Raw genomic sequence first — 21,575 nt, 5'->3', positions numbered from 1 at the left:
GAGAGTCGTAAAGGCTGCCGTGAAACTGGCCGTGTTTCACAGCAGCCTTCACGCCCCTTCCCGGGACCCCATTCTCTCCCCCCCATCGGGGCTAGGAGCGGGACCCCAGGAATCACGGCATCGCGGCCTTATCGACCGTCATGCGCGGTTCCGCATTTCTCCACCGCCGCCCGACAAGATGTGGCGGCTTGATCTTGTCGGGCGTCGGAGGGGAAATAGTGCGTTCCTTTTGGACGCAGGCCCGATGATCGGTGGGCACCGATCGCGGGCCTGTCCCCTCCCGAGCACAACGGTGGTGCTCCGGACCAAAACGTGCCTCTGGATGCCCCAAACGGGCATCCAGCGCCCGTTTTTACAACGGCAGCAAGCAGGTGTGTTTGCTGCCGTGGAGTAACGGGCGTAAAGGCCCGGCCGCTCGGCCCATCGGCCGCGGAGAATCGCCGCTCGCCGTAAAAAATGGCGAGCGCCGATTCGTGACGTGGGTCGGGTGAGGTGGGGGGAGAATAGCGGTAGGGCGCAAAAAATGTCGGGAGGCACTCCCGCTATTCTCCCAACCGGCGTGGGCAGCGGAGAATCGTGCCCGTTGGTCCTCGGCCGCGAGGGGAAATTGAGTGGATTGTATGAGTGGGCGGGCCTTTTCCGCATAGTTTGGGACCCACTGGGCATAGTACGAGAAGATCCCCAGGCAGCGTTTGAGGGCCTTGGGGCAGTGGGGAAGGGGGAACTCCATGAGGGGGTGCATGCGTTCAGGATTGGTCCCCAGAAGTCTGTTTTGGACTACATAGCCGAGGATGGCTAAGCGGGTCGTGCTGAACACACATTTCTCTTTATTATACGTAAGGTTGAGAAGAGTGGCGGTGCGGAGGAATTGAGCGAGGTTGGCATCGTGGTCCTGCTGATCGTGGCCGCAGATGGTGACATTATCCAAGTACGGAAACGTGGCCCGCAAACCGTACCGGTCGACCATTCGGTCCATCTCCCTTTGGAAGACCGAGACCCCGTTAGTGACGCCAAAGGGAACCCTATGAAAATGATAGAGCCGACCGTCCACCTCGAAGGCAGTATATGGACGGTCCAATTTACGGATGGGGAGCTGGTGGTAGGCGGATTTCTGGTCAATTGTTGAGAAGACCCGGTACTGCGCAATCTGATTGACCATATCAGATATGCGTGGGAGGGGGGTACGCGTCGAGCTGCATGTACCAATTGATGGTCTGGCTCAGGTTCACAACCATTCTGTGTTTCTCCCCCGTTTTTACTACTACCACTTGGGCTCTCCAGGGGCTATTGTTGGCCTCGATGATACCCTCCTGAAGCAGCCGCTGGACCTCGGACCTGATGAAGGCCTTGTCCTGAGCGTTGTACCGTCTGCTCCTGGTGGCGATGGGTTTGCAATCTGCAGTTAGATTGGCAAAGAGGGAGGGGGGGTTCAACCTTGAGGGTCGCGAGACCGCAAACGGTGAGTGGAGGTAGGGGCCTGCCGAATTTGAGGGTGAGGATCTGGAGATTGCACAGGAAATCCAGGCCCAGCAATAGTGTAGCGCAGAGGTTGGGGAGGACGTAGAGACGGAAACCGCTGAATTCTACGCCCTGGACAGTGGGGGTGACTGTACAGAATCCTCGGATCGGGACAGAGTGGGATCCGGAGGCCAGGGAGATCCGTTGATTGGCGGGGTGAACCACGAGGGAGCAGCGCCTTACCGTATCCGGGTGTATGAAGCTTTCGGTGCTCTCGGAGTCCAGCAGGCAAGAGGTCACGTGGCCGTTGATTTTCACCACTGTCGAAGCGGTGGCCAGGTTGTGTGGACGAGACTGGTCCAGCGTCACCGAGGCGAGCTGCGGGTTGTCATCAGAGGCTTCGGATGGAGAGCGTTGGCGACCCAGATTGTGGGATGTAGTTTGCGTTCCAGCCCCGTGAGGAAGACAAGATGGCGGCGTCCGGAGGTCCTGTGGGGAACAAAATGGCGGCGCCCATTGCGGGGGTGGGACAAGATGGCGGCACCCATGGGACGCACGTTGGTGGCGCTGGGCAAGATGGCAGCACCCATGGGACGCACGTGGACTGAGCAGGGAGATGTCGGTGCCCACTGACCGCACGTGGTGGGGTGAACCACAAGAGAGCAGCGCCTTACCGTATCCGGGTGTATGAAGCTTTCGGTGCTCTCGGAGTCCAGCAGGCAAGAGGTCACGTGGCCGTTGATTTTCACCACTGTCGAAGCGGTGGCCAGGTTGTGTGGACGAGACTGGTCCAGCGTCACCGAGGCGAGCTGCGGGTTGTCATCAGAGGTTTTGGATGGAGAGCGTTGGCGACCCAGATTGTGGGATGTAGTTTGCGTTCCAGCCCCGTGAGGAAGACAAGATGGCGGCGTCCGGAGGTCCTGTGGGGAACAAAATGGCGGCGCCCATGGGGCATACATTGCGGGGGTGGGACAAGATGGCGGCACCCATGGGACGCACATTGGTGGCGCTGGGCAAGATGGCAGCACCCATGGGACGCACGTGGACTGAGCAGGGAGATGTCGGTGCCCACTGACCGCACGTGGCCCCGGGAGGAGATGATGGCGGCGCCCATTGTGCGTTTGGCAGGGGGGAGGGGGCGATAGTGGGCGTGATAGCGGCGACTGTGCGGGCCTGGCACACAGCTGCAAAGTGGCCCTTTTTACTGCAGGCCTTGCAGGTGGCAGCGCGGGCCGGGCAGCATTGGTGGGGATGCTTCGGTTGACCGCAGAAGTAGCAGCGGGGACCCCCGTGGTTCGCGGATTGGCATACGGCGCAGGCATATTGAGTAGGCAGAGCCCCAGCTGGGGGGGTCGTTTGCGGGGTCCACGAGGGGTAGGACGGGTGGACAGAGCGGCGAGAGGGGTAGGCCTGGACATTACGAGATGCAACCATCATGGAGAGCGCTAAAGTTTTTGTCTCCGCTAGGTCGAGCATGGCCCCTTCCAGCAGTCGTTGTCGGATGGTGTCCGACGCAATCCCCATTACAAACGCATCGTGCATGAGGAGATTAGAATGTTCGGTGGCCGTAACGGCCTGACAGTCACAGTCCCGGACGAGTGGGATTAGGGCTCGCCAGAAGTCTTCGATGGACTCACCAGGGAGTTGAGAGCGAGTGGCGAGTACGTGCCTGGCGACAATCGTGTTCGCTTTCTGCTCATCCCGTTTTCTTTTAGGAGTACCATCGCTTCCGCGTAACTCAGGGCGTCCTGGATCAACAGGAACACGTTGGAGCTTAACCTGGAGTACAGGACCTGTATCTTCTGAGCCTCTGTCGGCGTGGGGGTCGCAGCGTTGATGTAAGCCTCAAAACAAGCTAGCCAGTGATTAAATCCTTTCTGGCGTCGGGCGAGTGCAGATCCAGCTGCAGGCGATCTGGTTTGATTCTGATATCCATTTCGTTGAAAATCTGACTGCAATAAATTGATGCACGATCAATTGCACAAAAGACTCAGATTGGGTACAACTGTGTCTTTATTACAGTCAGATGCATGGCCTCCTACTGCAGCTGGTGAAATTGCAGATCAATGGAGGACACACATATTTATATGGCTCCTTGTGGGCGGAGCAGGCCGACAGGGTCTACCGGCGAACCTGTAGTACAGGTTACCTTACATCACCTAATACAGGTGCACACAGTGTTCACCACACTGGATGAGGTGGTTTTTACAGAGTTGACAAAGTTGAGATCACATGCAGACATTTGCTTTTTGAATAATAGCTACTTTTGATCACTAAACACTACAAAAGTGGCCTTATCCACTGTTCTTGGAAGATAATTGAATTTGGCTTTCAAGAGCAAATTAGAACACAAAATGGAACAAAGTTGCAAATTTAATAGATAAGTAACGGCTGTGTCATACCTTCTTTGTATTTATGTGAACATCTTGTCAGATTTTTTGGTGGGTTTTGCAAGCTTTACGGATTTTTTTTAAAATGTCACATAAAATATAGTTACTAACCTGAGATGGAAGAATGAGGACAGGAAGAATGAGGGATGTATTTTTCTCTGCTACCAGTTCTCTCCTCGGTAACCCAACTGTAGTCTTCAATCCACCGCCTAAATACGGCAGCCCACAACTCCTGAACAGAATGACAGTGAAGATATTCCTCCAGACAATCTGTCTCATTTCTGAATGCTCCACATACTCGAAGCTCATTAGCCAATATAACTAGGGCAAGTGGAAGTGTGCTCAATTTTCTATTCATGATATTTTGGATTTGGTGCTCATTTATCTCTTTGTGGGGCATGGCCAGATGGTTCTTGAAAATATGGATTCTGAATTTATCTTCAGTTCGATTGGAAAGCTGCACCACATTAACTTCTTCATGCTGTGACAATGATTTGTAGGCAAGATTCGAAGAGGCACTGGTTACAATAAGCTTGCAATGAGCTGGGAGGGGCCATGGAAGCCATGAGAATTCCTTTACCTGTAGGAAGAGGTGTAATTACGTTAGTAGTAATTAATTAATGGCAGGACAAGGCTTATTAGCTATTCAAAATGACCATACATTTTTTTTTCAAAACACTTTCGAAGTAGAAATAATTACTTACCAAGCTCCTTGTATTTGAACTTTGTCAAATCAATGATGAAGTCAAAATGGATCATGAATGTTACAGTCATAAACTGTGTAGCTTCTGCATATTTCTGAGACAAACACCACTTTCTTTATGTTGTCATTGAATATTAAAAGTGGAATATACAAGAGTCCCACAGCACCATTGTAATATATATTTTATTTCATATAAAGCTTGAATTTGATTCTTGGGTGAAATTTTACAGTCCTCTGGTTTGAAGGCGGCAGAGCAAGGCCTGCATGCTACTTATCTGCCCACCCTGACCTGTCTACCTTTTTACAAGGGGGCAGTGGAGGTGTTAGGTGGCCCAACTGCCCTTGGGCTTATTGAGGCCCTTAAGTAGCCAATTAATGGCTACTTAAGTACTTCATCCCTCACCCGTCACTGTTCTGTATTACCCATGGCAGGATCGGACCACATCAGACAAGTAGCCCTGCAGCTTTTACCGCTTGGGTTGATGACAGGCAAGTGTGAAGGCATCTCCTTTCGGTGTCCCCAGTGCCCATCAGAGGTACCACCCCAACAAGATCATGGACCGGATTCTCCGTTTCAGAAAATATGTGCCCCACGCCGTCGTGAAAAATCATGGGCGCGATTTTCCGCCCCCTACGCCGGGTGGGAGAATAGCGGGAGGGCCTCCCGACATTTTTCATGCCCTCCCGCTATTCTCCCCCCCACCCCCCCCACGCCCGACCCACGCCGCGAATCCTTCGAGGCCGATGGGCCGAGCGGCCGGGCCTTCACGCCCGTTTCAACACGGGAGCAAACACACCTGCTCTCTGCCGTCGTGAAACGGGCGCCAGATGCCCGTTTGGGCACGGCAGTACCACGGCCGTGCCAAGGGGGACATAGGCCCGCGATCGATGCCCTCCGTAACGGACGCACTCTTTTCCCTCCGCTGCCCCACAAGGTCAAGCCGCCACGTCTTGCGGGGTGGCTAAGGGAAAAGACGCCAACTGCGCATGCACGGGTTGGCGTTGTCCAACCTGCGCATGCGCGGCCGACACATCGGCCGCGTCAGCCGGCGTGACGCTTGACGTGCGGCCTTGACGACCGTCGTCAAGCGACTACCCGCAACTCAACGCAGTCACACTGGACCAATCGCGCCCAAAACATCTCCACAACTCTATGACGACGGTCCAAATCAATGGGTACAGTACACCATGCCTTTTCGACTCCTGGAGCACCGAGAGCTTCGTACACCCAGATCTGGTAAGACGCTGTTCGCTCCCTGTTTTTCCTGCACGGCAAACTATTTCCCTCGCTTCGGGTTCCCACTCTGTCCACATCCAAGGATGCACCATCGCGACTCTAACGATCCAAGGCGCTAGTACGTCCTGCCCGAACTCTGCGCCGCACTTTTACTGGGACTCGATTTTCAGTGCAATCTCAAGAGTCTCACCCTCAGCTTCGGCGGACCTCTACCCCCACTCACTATCTGCAGCCTAGCCACGCTGCGAATCCCCCCCCCCCCCCCTCCTCTCTTTGCCAATTTCACTCCGGACTGTAAACCCGTAGCCACTCGCAGCAGGCGGTACAGCCTAAAGGACAGGGTGTTCATTCGAACCGAGGTCCGGAGGCTCCTACGTGAGGGGATCATAGAGGCCAGTAACAGTCCCTGGAGAGCTCAGGTGGTGGTCATCAAGACCGGGGAAAAATTCCGCATGGTCGTAAACTATAGTCAGACTATTAATCGGTTTACGCTGCTCGACGTGTACCCCCTCCCCAGGATTGCAGACATGGTGAATCAGATAGCCCAGTATCAGATTTTCTCCACGGTGGATCTGAAGTCTGCATACCACCAGCTCCCAATCCGCCCGGAGGACCGCCACTTCACGGCGTTCGAGGCTGATGGCCGCCTCTTCCACTTCCTCCGGGTTCCCTTTGGCGGCACAAATGGGGTCTCGGTGTTCCAATGAGCAATGGACCGAATGGTGGACCAGTACGGGCTGCGGGCCACTTTTCCGTACTTGGACAACGTCACCATCTGCGGCTATGACCAGCAGGACAACGATGCCAACCTCCACCAATTTCTCCAGACTGCCCAGAAACTTAATCTCACGTACAACAAGAAATGCGTTTTCCGCACATCCAGACTAGCCATCCTCGGCTATGTCGTGGAGAACGGAGTCCTGGGCCCCAACCCGGACCGTATGCGCCTCTTAGAACTCCCTCTCCCTCATTGTCCCAGGGCCCTCAAACGGTGCCTGGGATTCTTTTCATATTATGCCCAGTGGGTCCCTCAATATGCGGACAAAGCCCGCCCACTCTTTAAGGCCACACTTTTTCCCCTGTCAGCTGAGGCCCGTCAGGCCTTCAACTGCATTTTTCACCCGAACCCTCTCCGCTTCGGAACTTCGATACTCCTCGGTCAAAAAGGAAGCACAAGCCATTGTGGATGCTATTCATCACTGGAGGCACTACCTCGCAGGTTGAAGGTTCACCCTCATCACCGACCAAAGATCGGTTGCCTTCATGTTTGACAACTCGCAAAGGGGCAAAATTAAAAATGATAAAATTCTGAGGTGGAGGATCGAGCTCTCCACCTACAAATACGATATTATGTATCGATCGGGGAAGCTCAATGAGCCCCCAGATGCCCTGTCCCACGGCACGTGCGCCAGCACGCAGAGCGACCGCTTAAAAGCCATCCACAATGACCTCTGCCACCCGGGGGTCACCCGGCTCGCCCACCACATTAAAGCCCGAAATCTGCCTTTCACCACCGAGGAGGTAATAGCCGTCACTAGGGATTGACCGATCTGCGCGGAGTGAAAACCGCACTTCTACAGACCAGACAGGGCCCACCTGATCAAGGCTTCTAGGCCTTTTGAACGCCTCGCTGTCAATTTCAAAGGGCCACTCCCCTCGACTAACCGGAATGTGTACTTCCTAAATGTCATCGACAAGTTCTCCCGAATCCCTTTTGCTATCCCATGCCCCGACATGACCTCCCACACAGTCATCAGGGCCCTGCATAATATCTTCACCCTGTTTGGTTTCCCCAGCTATGTACACAGCGACCGGGATTCGTCCTTCATGAGTGACGAGCTGCATCAGTACCTGCTCGACAAGGGCATCGCCTCGAGCAGGACTACCAGCTATAACCCCAGGGGGAACGGGCAGGTGGAAAGGGAGAATGCGACGGTCTGGAAGACCGTCCTACTGACCTTCCGGTCCAGAAATCTCCCGATCTCCCATTGGCAAGAAGTCCTCCCAAACGCGCTCCGCGCTATTAGGTCCCTCTTGTGTACCGCCACCAATCAGACCCCTCACGAGTGCCTCTTTATCTTTTCCAGGGGTACTACCACGGGGGTTTCGCTCCCGGCATGGTTGAAGACACCGGGCCCAGTGCTCCTCAGGAAGCACGTCAGGGCACACAAAACTGACCCGCTTGTGGAAAAAGTGCTGCTACAGTACTACACTCGAACCCCCAATACGCCTTCATAGAGTTCCCTGACGGCCGTCAGGACACCGTATCCCTCCGGGACCTAGCGCCTGCAGGATCAAACCCCACCACTACCACCGCCGAGGTACCCCTCACACTACATCCCACCCAACTCGTAGCGCCCCACGCCCCCGCGCCTACCAGTTTGCTACACATGTTCCACACGCCCACACCCGCAAGCTCCCAGCATCCCCACTCCCCAGTCGAACCAGACGAGTACGAAGCTCGGATAGAATCACCCCTGGAGTCCGCCATTGTACCCCAACCGACCGTGATCATCCAGCCACCAGAAGAGACTGCACCCCGGTGCTCCACCGATCACAACGGACAACTCGACCACCGGACAGGCTCAATCTGTAAACCATCACCCCCGTCGGACTTGATTTTTTTACAGGGGGTGAATGTGGTGAATCATAATAGCATAATTCATACTGTTATCACACATGTTGTACCATGCCTCTGTAAGCTCGGCACACGAGCAGTTGCATGGCTCTGCCCCTAGGGGGAGGTGTACTGGGAATGTACGGAAGTTTGTACTGGGCTCCACCCTTGGCTCCGCCCATGACTCCTCCCCCCCACTGGCTGTATAAAGCTTGGCAGTCGGAGCCTGCCTGCCAGTTCATCTAGAGTTCATCTCGTCACAAGCAGGCTCTGTTGTAAGACGATTAAAACCACTGTTCACTTCTAACCACGTGTCGCGTGAATTGATGGTCTCATCACCATGGATGGAAATAGTGTCCCCGATCGGCCTCACACCCGACCCAGAACGCCCGCTCAAAACGACCCCATTCCCGAAGGAGGCCTTCCCTTCCCTCCAATCGGCCCGCCTCCGTCTGTGGCGGCCACGGACTGAGTCCGCAGCCACCATGCGAAATTCCCGAACAGCAGGACCACATTATAAATATGCCGTAGTTGTGGTGAACTCCACTAGTGGTATATTATATGTATTACAAGACTGCCTGTATTTTAGAGGTACGATGGTAAATCCCTGCCTGCTAATAAAAGTGCGTGCTCTCCTGTGCTGCAGCCTTTCTGGTTCCAGCTACAGGAGGCACACATCTTGTTCAATAAAACCTCGATTGTTCCACCATTCTCGTCTCGTGGTATCTGACGGTACATAAGTCGAGAATTCGGCCGGCAGGGGGCAGGGAATAGTGGGGCGGGCCCCTGGCAATGGACTCAGGTGGTAGATACTCTGTGCGGCGTACTCTCTGAATACACCGCTTTCCGGGGCAGAGAATCGCTTAAACCGCGCCGGTCCCGATTTCATGTGGGAAACTGGATTCTCCGCCCTGTTGCTGAACGTGATTTCAGTGTCGGGGTGCGGAGAATCCAGCCCCATATCCCCCTTTTAACGCTGTCCCATAGCCTGTCAAACCCACCCCCCCCCACCCTTCTCACCCCACTGACTGTGGCCTCAGTCAGGTCCCACCGATAACCCGGACTTGGCTGAAGGCTTAACATCCATAACATTGTTTTTATTCAGGAGCTGCCAGCAGTGGCCACCTCTTCAGTCTGACACTTCTGGCACTACAACGCTGCCGGCTAATCGGTGAGACTTTCTCCCTAGGTGGGGGTGGAATTCTCGACCTGAGGTAATTAATACCCTTCCCAGGGTTAATTGCTGTGGGGCACTTCGCAGAAAACACCACCATTTGAAAAATCTTTTCTTTATTTTTAAAAAGCACCAAAGATCTGTTTTACTATCAAATTAACATTAATAATGAGAAGAATACCTGGCTTGCTGACATTCCATGAGTTCCAGTTAGTTGATCAGCACCATCTAGCACCAGCACACATGGTTTTAAACCAATCGCTGCTATGAAGGCTTCGCGGATCATCTGAAACATCCAAATATCTGTAGGATTTGCACTGAAAGCATCTGGGTGATGTTGAGCTCCTGAAATTCAATTATAAAAATGTTTCATACACACTGTGCACAAGTCATATTCACTTTTCAATGAACAAATATCGGGTGAATTCTCCCGTCTATTCCCATAGCGGGTGCCGGGATGGAGATGACAGGTCGACAGGAAATCCCGCGGTATCTTCCATCTCCAGCCTCACTAATTATGCAGCTTGGGGCTTTAATAATAATAATCTTTATTAGTGTCTTTATTAGTGTCATAAGTAGGCTTACATTAACACTGCAATGCGGTTACTATGAAAATCCCCTTGTCGCCACACTCCGCTGCATGTTCGGGTACATTGGGGGAGAATTCAGAATGTCCAATCTAACAGCAAGGGTGGGATTCTCCGACCCCCCGCCGGGTCACAAAATCACCGGCGGGGGGGTGGCTTGAATCCCGTCCCCGCCGACTGCCGAATTCTCCGGCGCCAGAGATTTGGCGGGGGCGGGAATCGCGCCGTACCGGTCGGCAGCCTCCCCCCCGGCGATTCTCCGGCCCATGATGGGCCGAGTGGCCGCCTGTTTTTTTGCTGGTCCCGCTGCCGTAAATTTGAGTAGGTCCTTACCGTCCAGACCTGGCGGCGCGGGCAGCCTCCGGGGTCCTCGGCGGGGTGCGGGGATCTGGCCCCGGGAGGTGCCCCCATGGTGGCCTGGCCCACGATCCGGGCCCACGGGCGGGCCTGTGCCGTGGGGGCACTCTAATGTTCATCGTCGGCCGCTGTGGTCCTCTGCCATGGCCGATGCGGAGATGACTCCCCACCCCCCTGCGCAGGCGCTGGGATGATGCCGGCACACACTGCCACTCACACGGATGCGCCAACTTGCACCGGCCAGCGGAAGCCCTTTGGCGCCGGTTGGCGTGGCGCCAAGCCCCTTCCCTGCTGGCCGGTGTGGCGCAAACCATTCCGGGGCCGGCCTAGCCCCTGAAGGTGCGGAGGATTCCGCACCTTAAGGGTGTCCCGACGCTGGAGTGGCTCATGCCACTCCTCGGCGCCGGGACCCCTGCGCCATGTCTTTCGGAACTTGTCTGAGGAAACCAGAGCACCCGGAGGAAACCCACGTAGACACGGCGAGAACGTGCAGACTCTGCAGACTGTGACCCAAGCCGGGAATCAAACCCGGGTCCAAGGCGCTGTGAAGCAACCACTGTGCTACCGTGTTGTGACCTGTTCCATGGTGGGGTGGGCTGAATGGCGTGTCTCCCGCCGTCATATCTAGGTGCCATTTTTAAAAAGCGCCCAGACATCCCCGCAATACTAACACTGGGATGTCTGGAAGGGGAGCTAAGAGGCTAGCCCCTAACTTTAGTGGCGCTTCCTTATGCATTCTCCTGGACCATGTGAAGGTCTGGAGGAGGCGGCGAAGCAGGGAGATCAACACTGCATGGGCCATAAGTGCCCAGGGGGTATACAGGATGTTGGCCATACAGTGTCGGTAGAGGGTGAATGACTTTATTCACTTGACCGGTGTACGTCTCATCAGATGATCACATAAACTGCAGTGTATCCACTCTGTGATGGGGTGATTACTGGGGCTCTTTCACCGTTTAATTAACATAGAACACTGCATGGAAGGATGGAGAAGCAACAGAAGGAAATTAGACTTCGGCACAGATAAAACCAGCAACCTCCACAAATCAGATCCCTGTCAGAGCCTTCCCCTTGCACGTGGATGGGCTCAGCACTCTGGAGGGGGCTGGTCCACAACCCAACGGCATAACCCAATGATGGCAGAAAATCCTGGCACAAGTGCCGCCTCTCCAAGGAGACATAGCGGCACTGTGCCATGTCCTCACAGACTTGGCATCACGTGGAGAAGGAGGACACCCACTCTCTGTGGCCGTCAAGGTGACTGCAGCCCTGAACCTTGGGAACTTCCAGGGCTCGAAGGGGGAATCTGTGTGAATCTCGCAGGCCACAGCTACAGGTGCATCCAACAGGTCACGGATGCCCTGTTTGTCCGGGTGTAAAACAATATCAACTTTGACATGGACCAAGCACAAGATGCCCGGGCAGCAGGATTTTCTGCCATCACCACGATGAACCAGGTCCAGGGCCTGATAGACTACATGCATGTCACCTTGCGCACACCAGGCCAGCTGGCAGTGTCCTACTTTAATAGGAAGGGGTTCCACTCCCTGAATATCCAGCTTGTGTGTGAACATCACATGCAGATCATGCATGCTTCCCAGGGAGTGTGCACGACAGCTACATCTTGGGGCTGTCAAACATATCTGGCCTCTTCGAGGACCACCCCAGAATGACCTGCTGGCTCATGGGGGATAAGGAGTACCTGCTGAGGGCCTGGCTGATGACACCATCTCCTGCGCCCGTAGCTTCTGAGACTTCTCCAATCGGCTATGGACCTTCTGGAGTGTCGCTGACATCTCCTTCTGAATGTCCTGTCCGCTCCCTAATGTCTCCATCGGCTTTGGGATAGAATGTTCCATAGGCGCAGAATCTGGCTGGGGCCCAGCTGCTGGAACACCTTTCGGTTTGTGTACAGTTGCCTGTCATCTGCAGGTGCTCGTAGGGCGACATGCATGCCGTCGATCACCCCTTAGTCCAGGGGCATGTTGGCGATGATGGTGAATCCTGCTGCCCAGGCATCCTGGTGGGCTTGATCCACTTTGAAATGGATGTATTGTGCCCACTGGACATATAGGGCCTTTGTGATGGCGCAGATGCACCTGTGCATCGAGCTCTGTGAGATCTTGGATAGGTCCCCACTGGGCGCCTGCAAGGACCCCGTGGCGTTCAGATTCAGGGTGATTGTCACCTTGATGGCCACCGGGGTGTGGGTGTCCTCCCGCATTTCCCTGCGGTGCCAGGTGCTCCACGATCCAACAGGAATGTCGCACAGTGCCCCTGCTCAACCAGAGCCTTCGATGACATGGCCGGTCCGGCAGGTCAGGCGCTACCGGTACACGTAAGGCCTCATGTGGTGTCTCCTTTGCACTTCCTCCTCGGCCTGTTGGGCGGCCGGCTGTCCATCATTAATAGCAGCCTCCTGCTCTGCTGCTGTACACTCTGCTGCTGCACATTCCGCTGCTGCAGCTTCCTCCTCCTCGAACAGCTCCAGGTTGTACAGCCACAGGGCATCCCCCAGGGCTGCAATGACGAGCAGGAAGGCCACCATTGCTGGTTGTATTCCAATATTCATTGACTGCAAGGCCGACATGTTTGCATGGTGCATACTCCCGTACGCAACCAGGTCCAACAGGCTACACGGTGGCCCCAGTTGGCACTGCAGACTTTGCATGTCCCTGCATGTCACCCCAAACTCCGCACTCCTGGCCTCGTCAGTGCCCAGCATCGTGGGGGCCCTCTGGCCCTGGCGCCCATCCCTGCTGCCAGCAGTGCGCTCTGCCGCACCTGCCCTGTGCCCCCGTAGGTTGCCTCTTCGGGGAGAGGCAAATCTGCCAGGAGATTTAGGAATGGTTGCCATCTCCTGAAAAACCCCTGCACTGACCCCCTTAGGGCAAATTTCACCCTCTCCAATTTAATAAACCCTGCCATATCGTTGACCCAGGCCTCCACGCTTGGGGGCCTCGCATCCTTCCACTGAAGAAGAATCCTCCGCTGGGCTACTAGGGACGCAAAGGCCAGAACACCGGCCTCTTTCCCCTCCTGCACTCCCGGCTCCACTGCAACCCCAAATATTGTGAGTCCCCAGCCTGGATTGACCCTGGATCCTACCACCCTCGATACCGTCCTTGCTGTGGTGAATGTGATTCACACTATATATAGTTGCCAATATCACTCCATGTATATATATTCGTTATCTACCCGTTGTAAGATCAATGCTGTATATAGTTGCAAATATAACTCCGTGTATATATGTTCACTATCCACCATTGTAGGTGCAGTTGCACTATCCGACCACCAGGGGGAGTCGCTCTGGGAGTACGCGAGAGTTTGTACTGGACTCCTCCCTTGGCTCCGCCCAGGACTCCTCCCCCTGGGACCGATGTATAAAGATCAGTGCCTTAGAGCCAGCCTGCCAGTTCATCTGAAGTTCAACGACGAATAGGCTGGCTCTGTTGTAAGTGTATTAAAGCCTCTGTTCAGATCCAACTACACGTGTTCGCTGAATTGATGGTTCCATCAATTTAATACACTTAAGAAGCTGCCGAAGTAAAGCATGGAATCCGCTCTAAAATCAGGACATCTAGAACTCGATCCGCAGGATGCAGAGGCGAAAGAAACCTTCTGCCACTGGCTGAAATGTTTTAAGGCCTACCTGGCCGAAATCAGCACCGCTGAAACTACGGAGGAACAAAAGCTCAGCCTACTGCACGCGAGGGTAAGCCACATAATTTCTACACAACTAAATCCAGCTGGTTCCTACACCGCAGCGCTGGCGATTTTGGACAAAATGTATATTAGGCCCATGAATGAGGTCTTTGCCCGTCATGTGTTCACGACTCGCCGACAACGGTCTACTGAAACTTTAGCTGAATTTGCACGCGAGTTGAACAATCTCTCAAATGACTGCAATTACCAGGCCGTAACCGCGGCCGAACATAGGGAGCTTGCTGTGCGGGATGTTTTTGTAGCGGGTCTTCGATCTAGCTATGTACGCCAGAGACTATTAGAAAATGGGGCCCAGGGCTTAGAGACTACCGTAGAGGCTGCTATCACGATGGAAGTTTCCTTCCGCAGCCTCAACTCGTTTCCCGCGGACCCCGCATGGGCCCCCGACCTGATGACCCCTCAAGTCTGTGCCGCAAGGCCCCCCAGCTATCGCGCTGCCACAGCCGGTCGCCCTACTGTCCCAGTCAACTACTCAAGCTATCCAGCTGCTCCAGCTAATTACTCAGCTTCCCCAGCCAGCTACTGAGCTTGCCAAACCAGTTATTCAACTGCTCCAGCCTGCCACTATTCAGCTCCCCAAACCAGTTATTCAACTGCTCCAGCCTGCCACTTCTGTGGACAAAGCCAGCACCCGCGGCAGCACTGCTCAGCCCGATCTGCGACCTGCAGCAGCTGCAGGAAGAAAGGCCACTATGCTAGAGTGTGCCTCGGCAGAAGGGCCCCAGCCCTCAACACCCCAACAGTCCAAAAACATCGCCCCCAGCACCAGCAGGTCCGCGGGGCCCGAAACGCTATGGCCTACACTCAGGCCCCGCCCCCTCCCGCCACGTGCGATCCATGGGGGCCGCCATCTTGGCAAACCTCCACCATGCGGCCGGCCACGTGCGATTCATGGGGGCCGCCATCTTGGATGCCATCTTCATCACCACCCTCCACATGCGATTCACGGGCCGTAGCTGCATCCCCAGACTCAAACAGCTCATCGGAGCAGTACGACCTTCCCGGGCAGTCAGCACATGGCCCGCAACTCAGCGCAGTGTTCCTGCATCAAGCTCGCCAGAACGCAGCGGTATCTACTCAACAGGATGCCCGATCAGAAGAATTTGACTCCCCCGGGCACCCACCACGCGGCCCGCAACTCAACGCGGTCACCCTTCGACCAATCTCGCCCCAAGTATCTGAGAAATTCGATGACGGAGGTCCAGATCAACGGGTACAACACATCGTGCCTCTTCAACACCGGGAGCACAGAGAGCTTCATACACCCAGAGCTGGTAAGACGCTGTTCCCTCCCTATTTATCCCGTCAACCAAACTATGAGCCTCGCTTCGGGCTCCCATTCCATCCAAATCCAAGGCTGCACTACAACAACGCTAACAATTCGAGGCGCTAGCTATTCCAAATTTAAACTGTATGTCTTGCCCGACCTCTGCGTGCCTCTCCTCTTAGGCTTGGATTTCCAATGTAACCTCAAGAGTCTCACCCTCAGCTTCGGCGGGCCCCTGCCCCCACTCACTATCTGCAGCCTCGCCACGCTGCGCATCGCCCCCCCTTCTCTCTTCACCAACCTCACCCCGGATTGCAAACCGGTAGCCACCCGCAGCAGGCGGTACAGCCTGCAGGATAGGATATTTATCAGAAGGGAGGTCCGAAGGCTCCTCAGTGAGGGGATCATAGAGGCCAGTAACAGTCCCTGGAGAACTCAGGTGGTGGTCATCAAGACCGGGGAAAAATTCCGCATGGTCATCGATTATAGCCAGACCATCAATTGCTTTACGCTCCTAGACGTGTATCCCCTCCCCAGAATTGCAGACATGGTAAACCAGATCACCCAATATCGGGTATTTTCCACGGTGGGTCTGAAGTCTGCATACCACCAGCTCCCAATCCGCCCGGAGGACCGCCACTACACGGCGTTCGAGGCCGATAGCCGCCTCTTCCATTTACTCCGGGTTCCCTTCGGCGTCACTAACGGGGTTTCGGTGTTCCAACGAGCAGTGGACCGAATGGTAGACCAGTACGGGCTGCGGGCCACGTTTCCGTATCTGGATAATGTTACCATCTGCGGCCATGACCAGCAGGATCACGACGCCAACCTCCACCGTTTCCTCCAGATGGCCCAAAAATTAAACCTTACATATAACAAGGAGAAATGCGTGTTCCGCACCAACAGACTAGCCATCCTCGGCTATGTCGTGGAGAACGGAGTCCTGTGCCCAGACCCGCACCGCACCACTCCCCCTCCCCCATGGCCCCAAGGCCCTCAAACGGTGCTTGGGGCTCTTTTCGTACTACGCCCAGTGGGTCCCCCAATATGCGGACAAAGCCTGCCCACTCTTCAAGGCCACACTATTTCCCATGTCTGCTGAGGCGCGCCAGGCATTCAGCTGCATCAGGGACGACATCGCCAAAGCAGCCATGCGGGCGGTGGATGAATCCACTCCCTTTCAGGTTGAGAGCGAGGCCTCAGAGGTAGCGCTAGCAGCCACTTTAAACCAAGCAGGGCGGCCCGTTGCATTTTTCTCCCGTACCCTATCCGCTTCAGAACTCCGACACTCCTCAGTCGAGAAGGAAGCACAAGCCATCGTGGAGGCTCTCTGACACTGGAGGCACTACCTCGCACGTAGGAGGTTCACCCTCATTACCGACCAACAGTCGGCCGCCTTCATGTTCGACAACTCGCAAAGGGGCAAAATTAAAAATGACAAAATTCTTCGGTGGAGGATTGAACTCTCCACCTACAATTACGATATCAAATATTGACCAGGGAAGCTCAACAAGCCCTCGGATGCCCTATCCCGTGGGACATGCGCCAGCGCGCAAATCAGCCGCCTAAAAGCCATCCACGATTACCTCTGCCACCCACGGGTCACCCGGCTCGCCCACTACATAAGAGCCCGAAACCTGCCTTTCTCCAACAAGGAGGTAAAAGCGGTCACCAGGGACTGCCCGATCTGCGCGGAGTGCAAACCGCACTTCTATAGACCAGACAGGGCCCACCTGGTCAAGGCTTCTAGGCCCTTTGAACGCCTTGCAATCGATTTCAAAGGGCCACTCCCTTCCACTAACAAAAACATTTACTTCCTTAACATTATTGACGAGTTCTCCCGATTCCCCTTTGCCATCCCATGCCCTGATATGACTTCCCACACAGTCATTAGTGCCCTGCATAGTGTCTTCACCCTGTTCGGTTTCCCCAGCTACGTGCACAGCGACCGGGGTGCGTCCTTTATTTTTTAAAATAATTTTTATTGAAAAATTTTGAATTTATACAACAACAACGAACCGTAATAAAATACCAAAAATAACAATAATATTAGCAATCATAAACATTCGCCCCACCTCCATGAACAACACAGCATATTAATAACAACGCAAATTAACACAATATTAAGTTACATAATAGAAACTACAATAAGGAACACCCCCCCCCCCCCCACCCTCCACCCCTCCCCCCCCCCAACCCTTCCTGGGTTGCTGCTGCTATTGACCAAGATACCTATCTTTGAGCCAGGAAGACCAGAAAAGGCTGCCATCGTTTATAGAACCCTTGTATTGATCCTCTCAGGGCAAATTTGACCCTTTCCAATTTTATAAATCCCGCCATGTCACTGATCCAGGTCTCCACACTTGGGGGCCCCGCATCCTTCCACTGCAGCAAGATCCTTCGTCGGGCTACTAGGGACGCAAAGGCCAGGACACCGGCCATTTTCGCCTCCTGCACTCCCGGCTCTACCGCAACTCCACAAATCGCGAGTCCCCACCCTGGTTTGACCCTGGATCCAACCACGCTCAACACCGTCCCCGCCACCCCCTTCCAGAATTCTTCCAGTGCTGTGCATGCCCAGAACATATGGGCGTGGTTCGCTGGACTCCCCGAACATCTGGTGCACCTGTCCTCACCCCCAAAGAACCTACTCATCCTAGTCCCGGACATGTGGGCCCGGTGCAGCACATTAAATTGGATGAGACTAAGCCTCGCACATGAGGAGGAAGAGTTGACTCTCTCCAAGGCATCCGCCCAAGTCCCGTCCTCTATCTGCTCCCCTAGTTCCTCCTCCCATTTAGCCTTCAGCTCCTCCACTGACGACTCCTCCACCTCTTGCATTACCTTATAAATGTCAGACACCTTCCCCTCTCCGACCCACACCCCCGAAAGCACTCTGTCCATCGTCCCCCGCGAGGGCAGCAAAGGGAATCCCTCTACCTGTCGCCTAGCAAACGCCTTTACCTGCAAGTATCTCAACATGTTCCCTTGGGGAAGCCCAAATTTATCTTCCAGTTCCCCCAGGCCCGCAAACCTCCCGCCAATAAACAGGTCCCTCAATTTACTGATGCCCACCCTTTGCCACCCCCTAAATCCCCCATCCCTGTTCCCTGGGATGAACCGATGATTGCCACCCAATGGAGCCTCCATCGAGCCCCCTGTTTCCCCCCTATGCCGTCTCCACTGTCCCCAGATTCTTAGGGTCGCCGTCACCACTGGGCTTGTGGTAAACCTCTTAGGAGAGAGTGGCAACGGAGCCGTTGCCATGGCACCCAGGCTCGTACCTCTACATGACGCCATCTCCATTCTTTTCCACGCCACCCCTCCCCCCTCCATCACCCATTTACGCACCATTGACACATTGGCCGCCCAATAGTACCCCAAAAGTATGGGCAGCGCCAGCCCGCCTCTATCCCTCCCTCGCTCCAGGAACACCCTCTTCACTCTCGGAGTCCCATGTGCCAACACAAATCTCAAAATACTGCTAGTCACTCTCCTAAAGAAGGCCCTGGGGATAAAGATGGGCAGGCACTGAAAGAGGAACAAGAACCTCGGAAGCACCGTCATTTTGACGGACTGCACCCTCCCCGCCAACGACAATGGCAGAATGTCCCACCTCTTGAACTCCTCCTCCATCTGATCTACAAGTCTGGTGAAATTATGTTTGTGAAGAGTCCCCCAGTCCCTGGCCACCTGCACACCCAGGTACCTAAAGCTCTCCCCTGCCCGCCTAAGCGGGAGCCTACCAATTCCTTCCTCTTGGTCTCCAGGGTGCACCACAAACACCTCACTCTTGCCTAAATTTAGTTTAGAACCTGAAAAGGTCCCAAACTCAGCTAGCAGCTCCATCACCCCCGGCATCCCTCCCACCGGGTCCGCCACATACAGTAACAGGTCATCGGCATACAACGACACCCTATGTTCCTCCCCACCTCGCACCAAACCTCTCCATCTCTCTGAATCCCTCAACGCCATCGCCACGGCTCGATTGCCAGTGCAAACAACAAGGGGGACAGGGGGAACCCTGCCTGGTCCCTCGGTAAAGCCGGAAGTACTCCGACCTCCTCCCATTTGTGGCCACGCACGCCATCGGGGCCTCATATAGCAGCCTTACCCATCTAATAAACACTTCACCAAATCCAAACCTCCCCAACACCTCCCATAAGTACCCCCACTCCACTCTATCGAAGGTCTTCTCCGCATCCAGCGCCACCACTATCTCTGCCTCCCCCTCAATCGGCGGCATCATGATGACATTCAACAATCTCGGCACATTTGTGTTCAGCTGCCTTCCCTTCACAAACCCTGTCTGGTCCTTGTGTACAACCCCTGGCACACAGTCCTCTATCCTGGTGGCCAGGATTTTTGCCAGCACCTTAGCATCCACGTTGAGGAGAGATATGGGCCTGTATGAACCACACTGCTGGGGGTCCTTGTCCCTCTTTAAAATTAACGAGATCAGGGCCCGCGACATCGTAGGGGGCAAAGTCCCCCCTTCCCACGCTTCATTAAGTGTCCGCACCAGCAAGGGGCCCACTAGGTCCACAAACTTATTATAAAATTCCACCAGGAACCCATCGGGCCCTGGTGCCTTCCCTGACTGCATCTTCCCGATCCCCTTAACTAGCTCCTCCAGCTCAATCGGCGCACCCAACCCCTCCACCTGCTCCTCCTGCACCTTCGGGAAAGAAAGCCCGTCGAGGAACCTCTCCATTCCCCTCCTCTCCCCCGTTGGCTCCGACCGGTACAGTTCCCCGTAAAAGTCCTTGAAGACCTCATTCACCTCTACCCCCTTCCGCACCACATTCCCACTCTTGTCTCTCACTCCAGCAATTTCCTTAGCCGCATCCCGCTTGCGGAGCTGATGAGCCAGCATCCTACTCGCCTTTTCACCATGTTCGTACACTGCCCCTTGTGCCTTCCTCCACTGTGCCTCCGCCTTTCTAGTGGTCAGCAAATCAAATTTAGCCTGCAGGCTGCGCCTCTCCCCCAACAGTCCCTCCTCTGGTGCCTCTGCGTACCTCCTGTCTATCTCCAGCATCTTTCCCACCAGTCTATCCCTCTCACTCCTCTCGCTCCTCTCCCTGTGTGTCCGGATGGATATCAGCTCCCCACGAATCACTGCCTTCAGGGCTTCGCAGATCATCCCCACCTGGACCTCCCCCGTATCATTCACCTCGAGGTACCCCTCAATACTTGCCCGGACCCTCCTACACACCTCCTCCTCCGCCAACAACCCCACATCCAACCGCCACAACGGGCGCTGGTCCCGCACCTCCCCCATCTCCAACTCTATCCAATGCGGAGCGTGGTCGGAGATTGCAATGGCCGAATACTCGGCCTCCTCCACTCTCGGAATCAGTCCCCTACTCACCACGAAGAAGTCTATCCGAGAGTGGACCCTATGTACGTGGGAGAAGAAAGAGTACTCCCGTGCCCTCGGCCTCACAAACCTCCATGGATCCACCCCACCCATCTGGTCCATAAACCCTCTCAGTACCTTGGCCGCCGCCGGCCTCCTACCCGTCCTAGAGCTGGACCGATCCAGTGATGGATCCAACACCGTATTGAAGTCCCCCCCATGATCAGACCTCCCGCCTCCAGATCCGGGACCCGTCCCAACATACGTCCCAATTTGGGGCATACACACTAACAAGTACCACCTTCTCTCCTTGTAGCCTGCCCCTAACCATAACATACCTACCCCCCCTTATCCGCCACCACCTCCGATGCCTCAAACGACACATTTTTCCCCACCAGAATCGCCACTCCCCTGTTCTTCACATCCAACCCAGAGTGGAAAACCTGCCCCACCCATCCCTTCCTCAGACGGACCTGGTCCGCCACCTTCAGGTGGGTCTCCTGAAGCATTGCCACATTTGCCGTTAGCCCCTTCAGATGAGCAAGTACCCTTGACCGCTTCACCGGCCCATTCAATCCTCTCGCATTCCAGGTGACCAACCGAATCAGAGGGTGTCCCGCCCCCCTCCCCCGCCGACTAGCCATAGCCCGTCGGCTGCCCGCCCCAGGCCAGCACCTCCTGCCCGACCCAGTCCCCA

The 21,575-nt window shown here is 55.1% G+C and overlaps 1 protein-coding gene across 7 annotated transcripts in view; it reads right to left on the bottom strand.

Moving 5' to 3' along the window:
• LOC119955196 (tetratricopeptide repeat protein 41) overlaps positions 1-21,575 on the bottom strand; it is a 102,132-nt gene that overhangs the window by 57,207 nt on the left and 23,350 nt on the right. For all 7 annotated transcript variants that reach the window (XM_038781184.1, XM_038781191.1, XM_038781190.1 and 4 more), the window contains exons 5-6: positions 9,761-9,924; positions 3,960-4,428 (exon numbers count right to left, since the gene is read on the bottom strand). In XM_038781184.1, coding sequence (XP_038637112.1) covers positions 3,960-4,428; positions 9,761-9,924 — 633 coding nt within the window. The remainder of the gene's footprint in view (positions 1-3,959; positions 4,429-9,760; positions 9,925-21,575) is intronic.

The sequence above is a fragment of the Scyliorhinus canicula genome, chromosome 20, assembly GCF_902713615.1.
Source record: "Scyliorhinus canicula chromosome 20, sScyCan1.1, whole genome shotgun sequence".
NCBI lineage: Eukaryota > Metazoa > Chordata > Chondrichthyes > Carcharhiniformes > Scyliorhinidae > Scyliorhinus > Scyliorhinus canicula.
The sequence above is the reverse complement of the archived record's forward strand: the minus strand, read 5'-3'. Positions and strand labels throughout refer to the sequence as shown.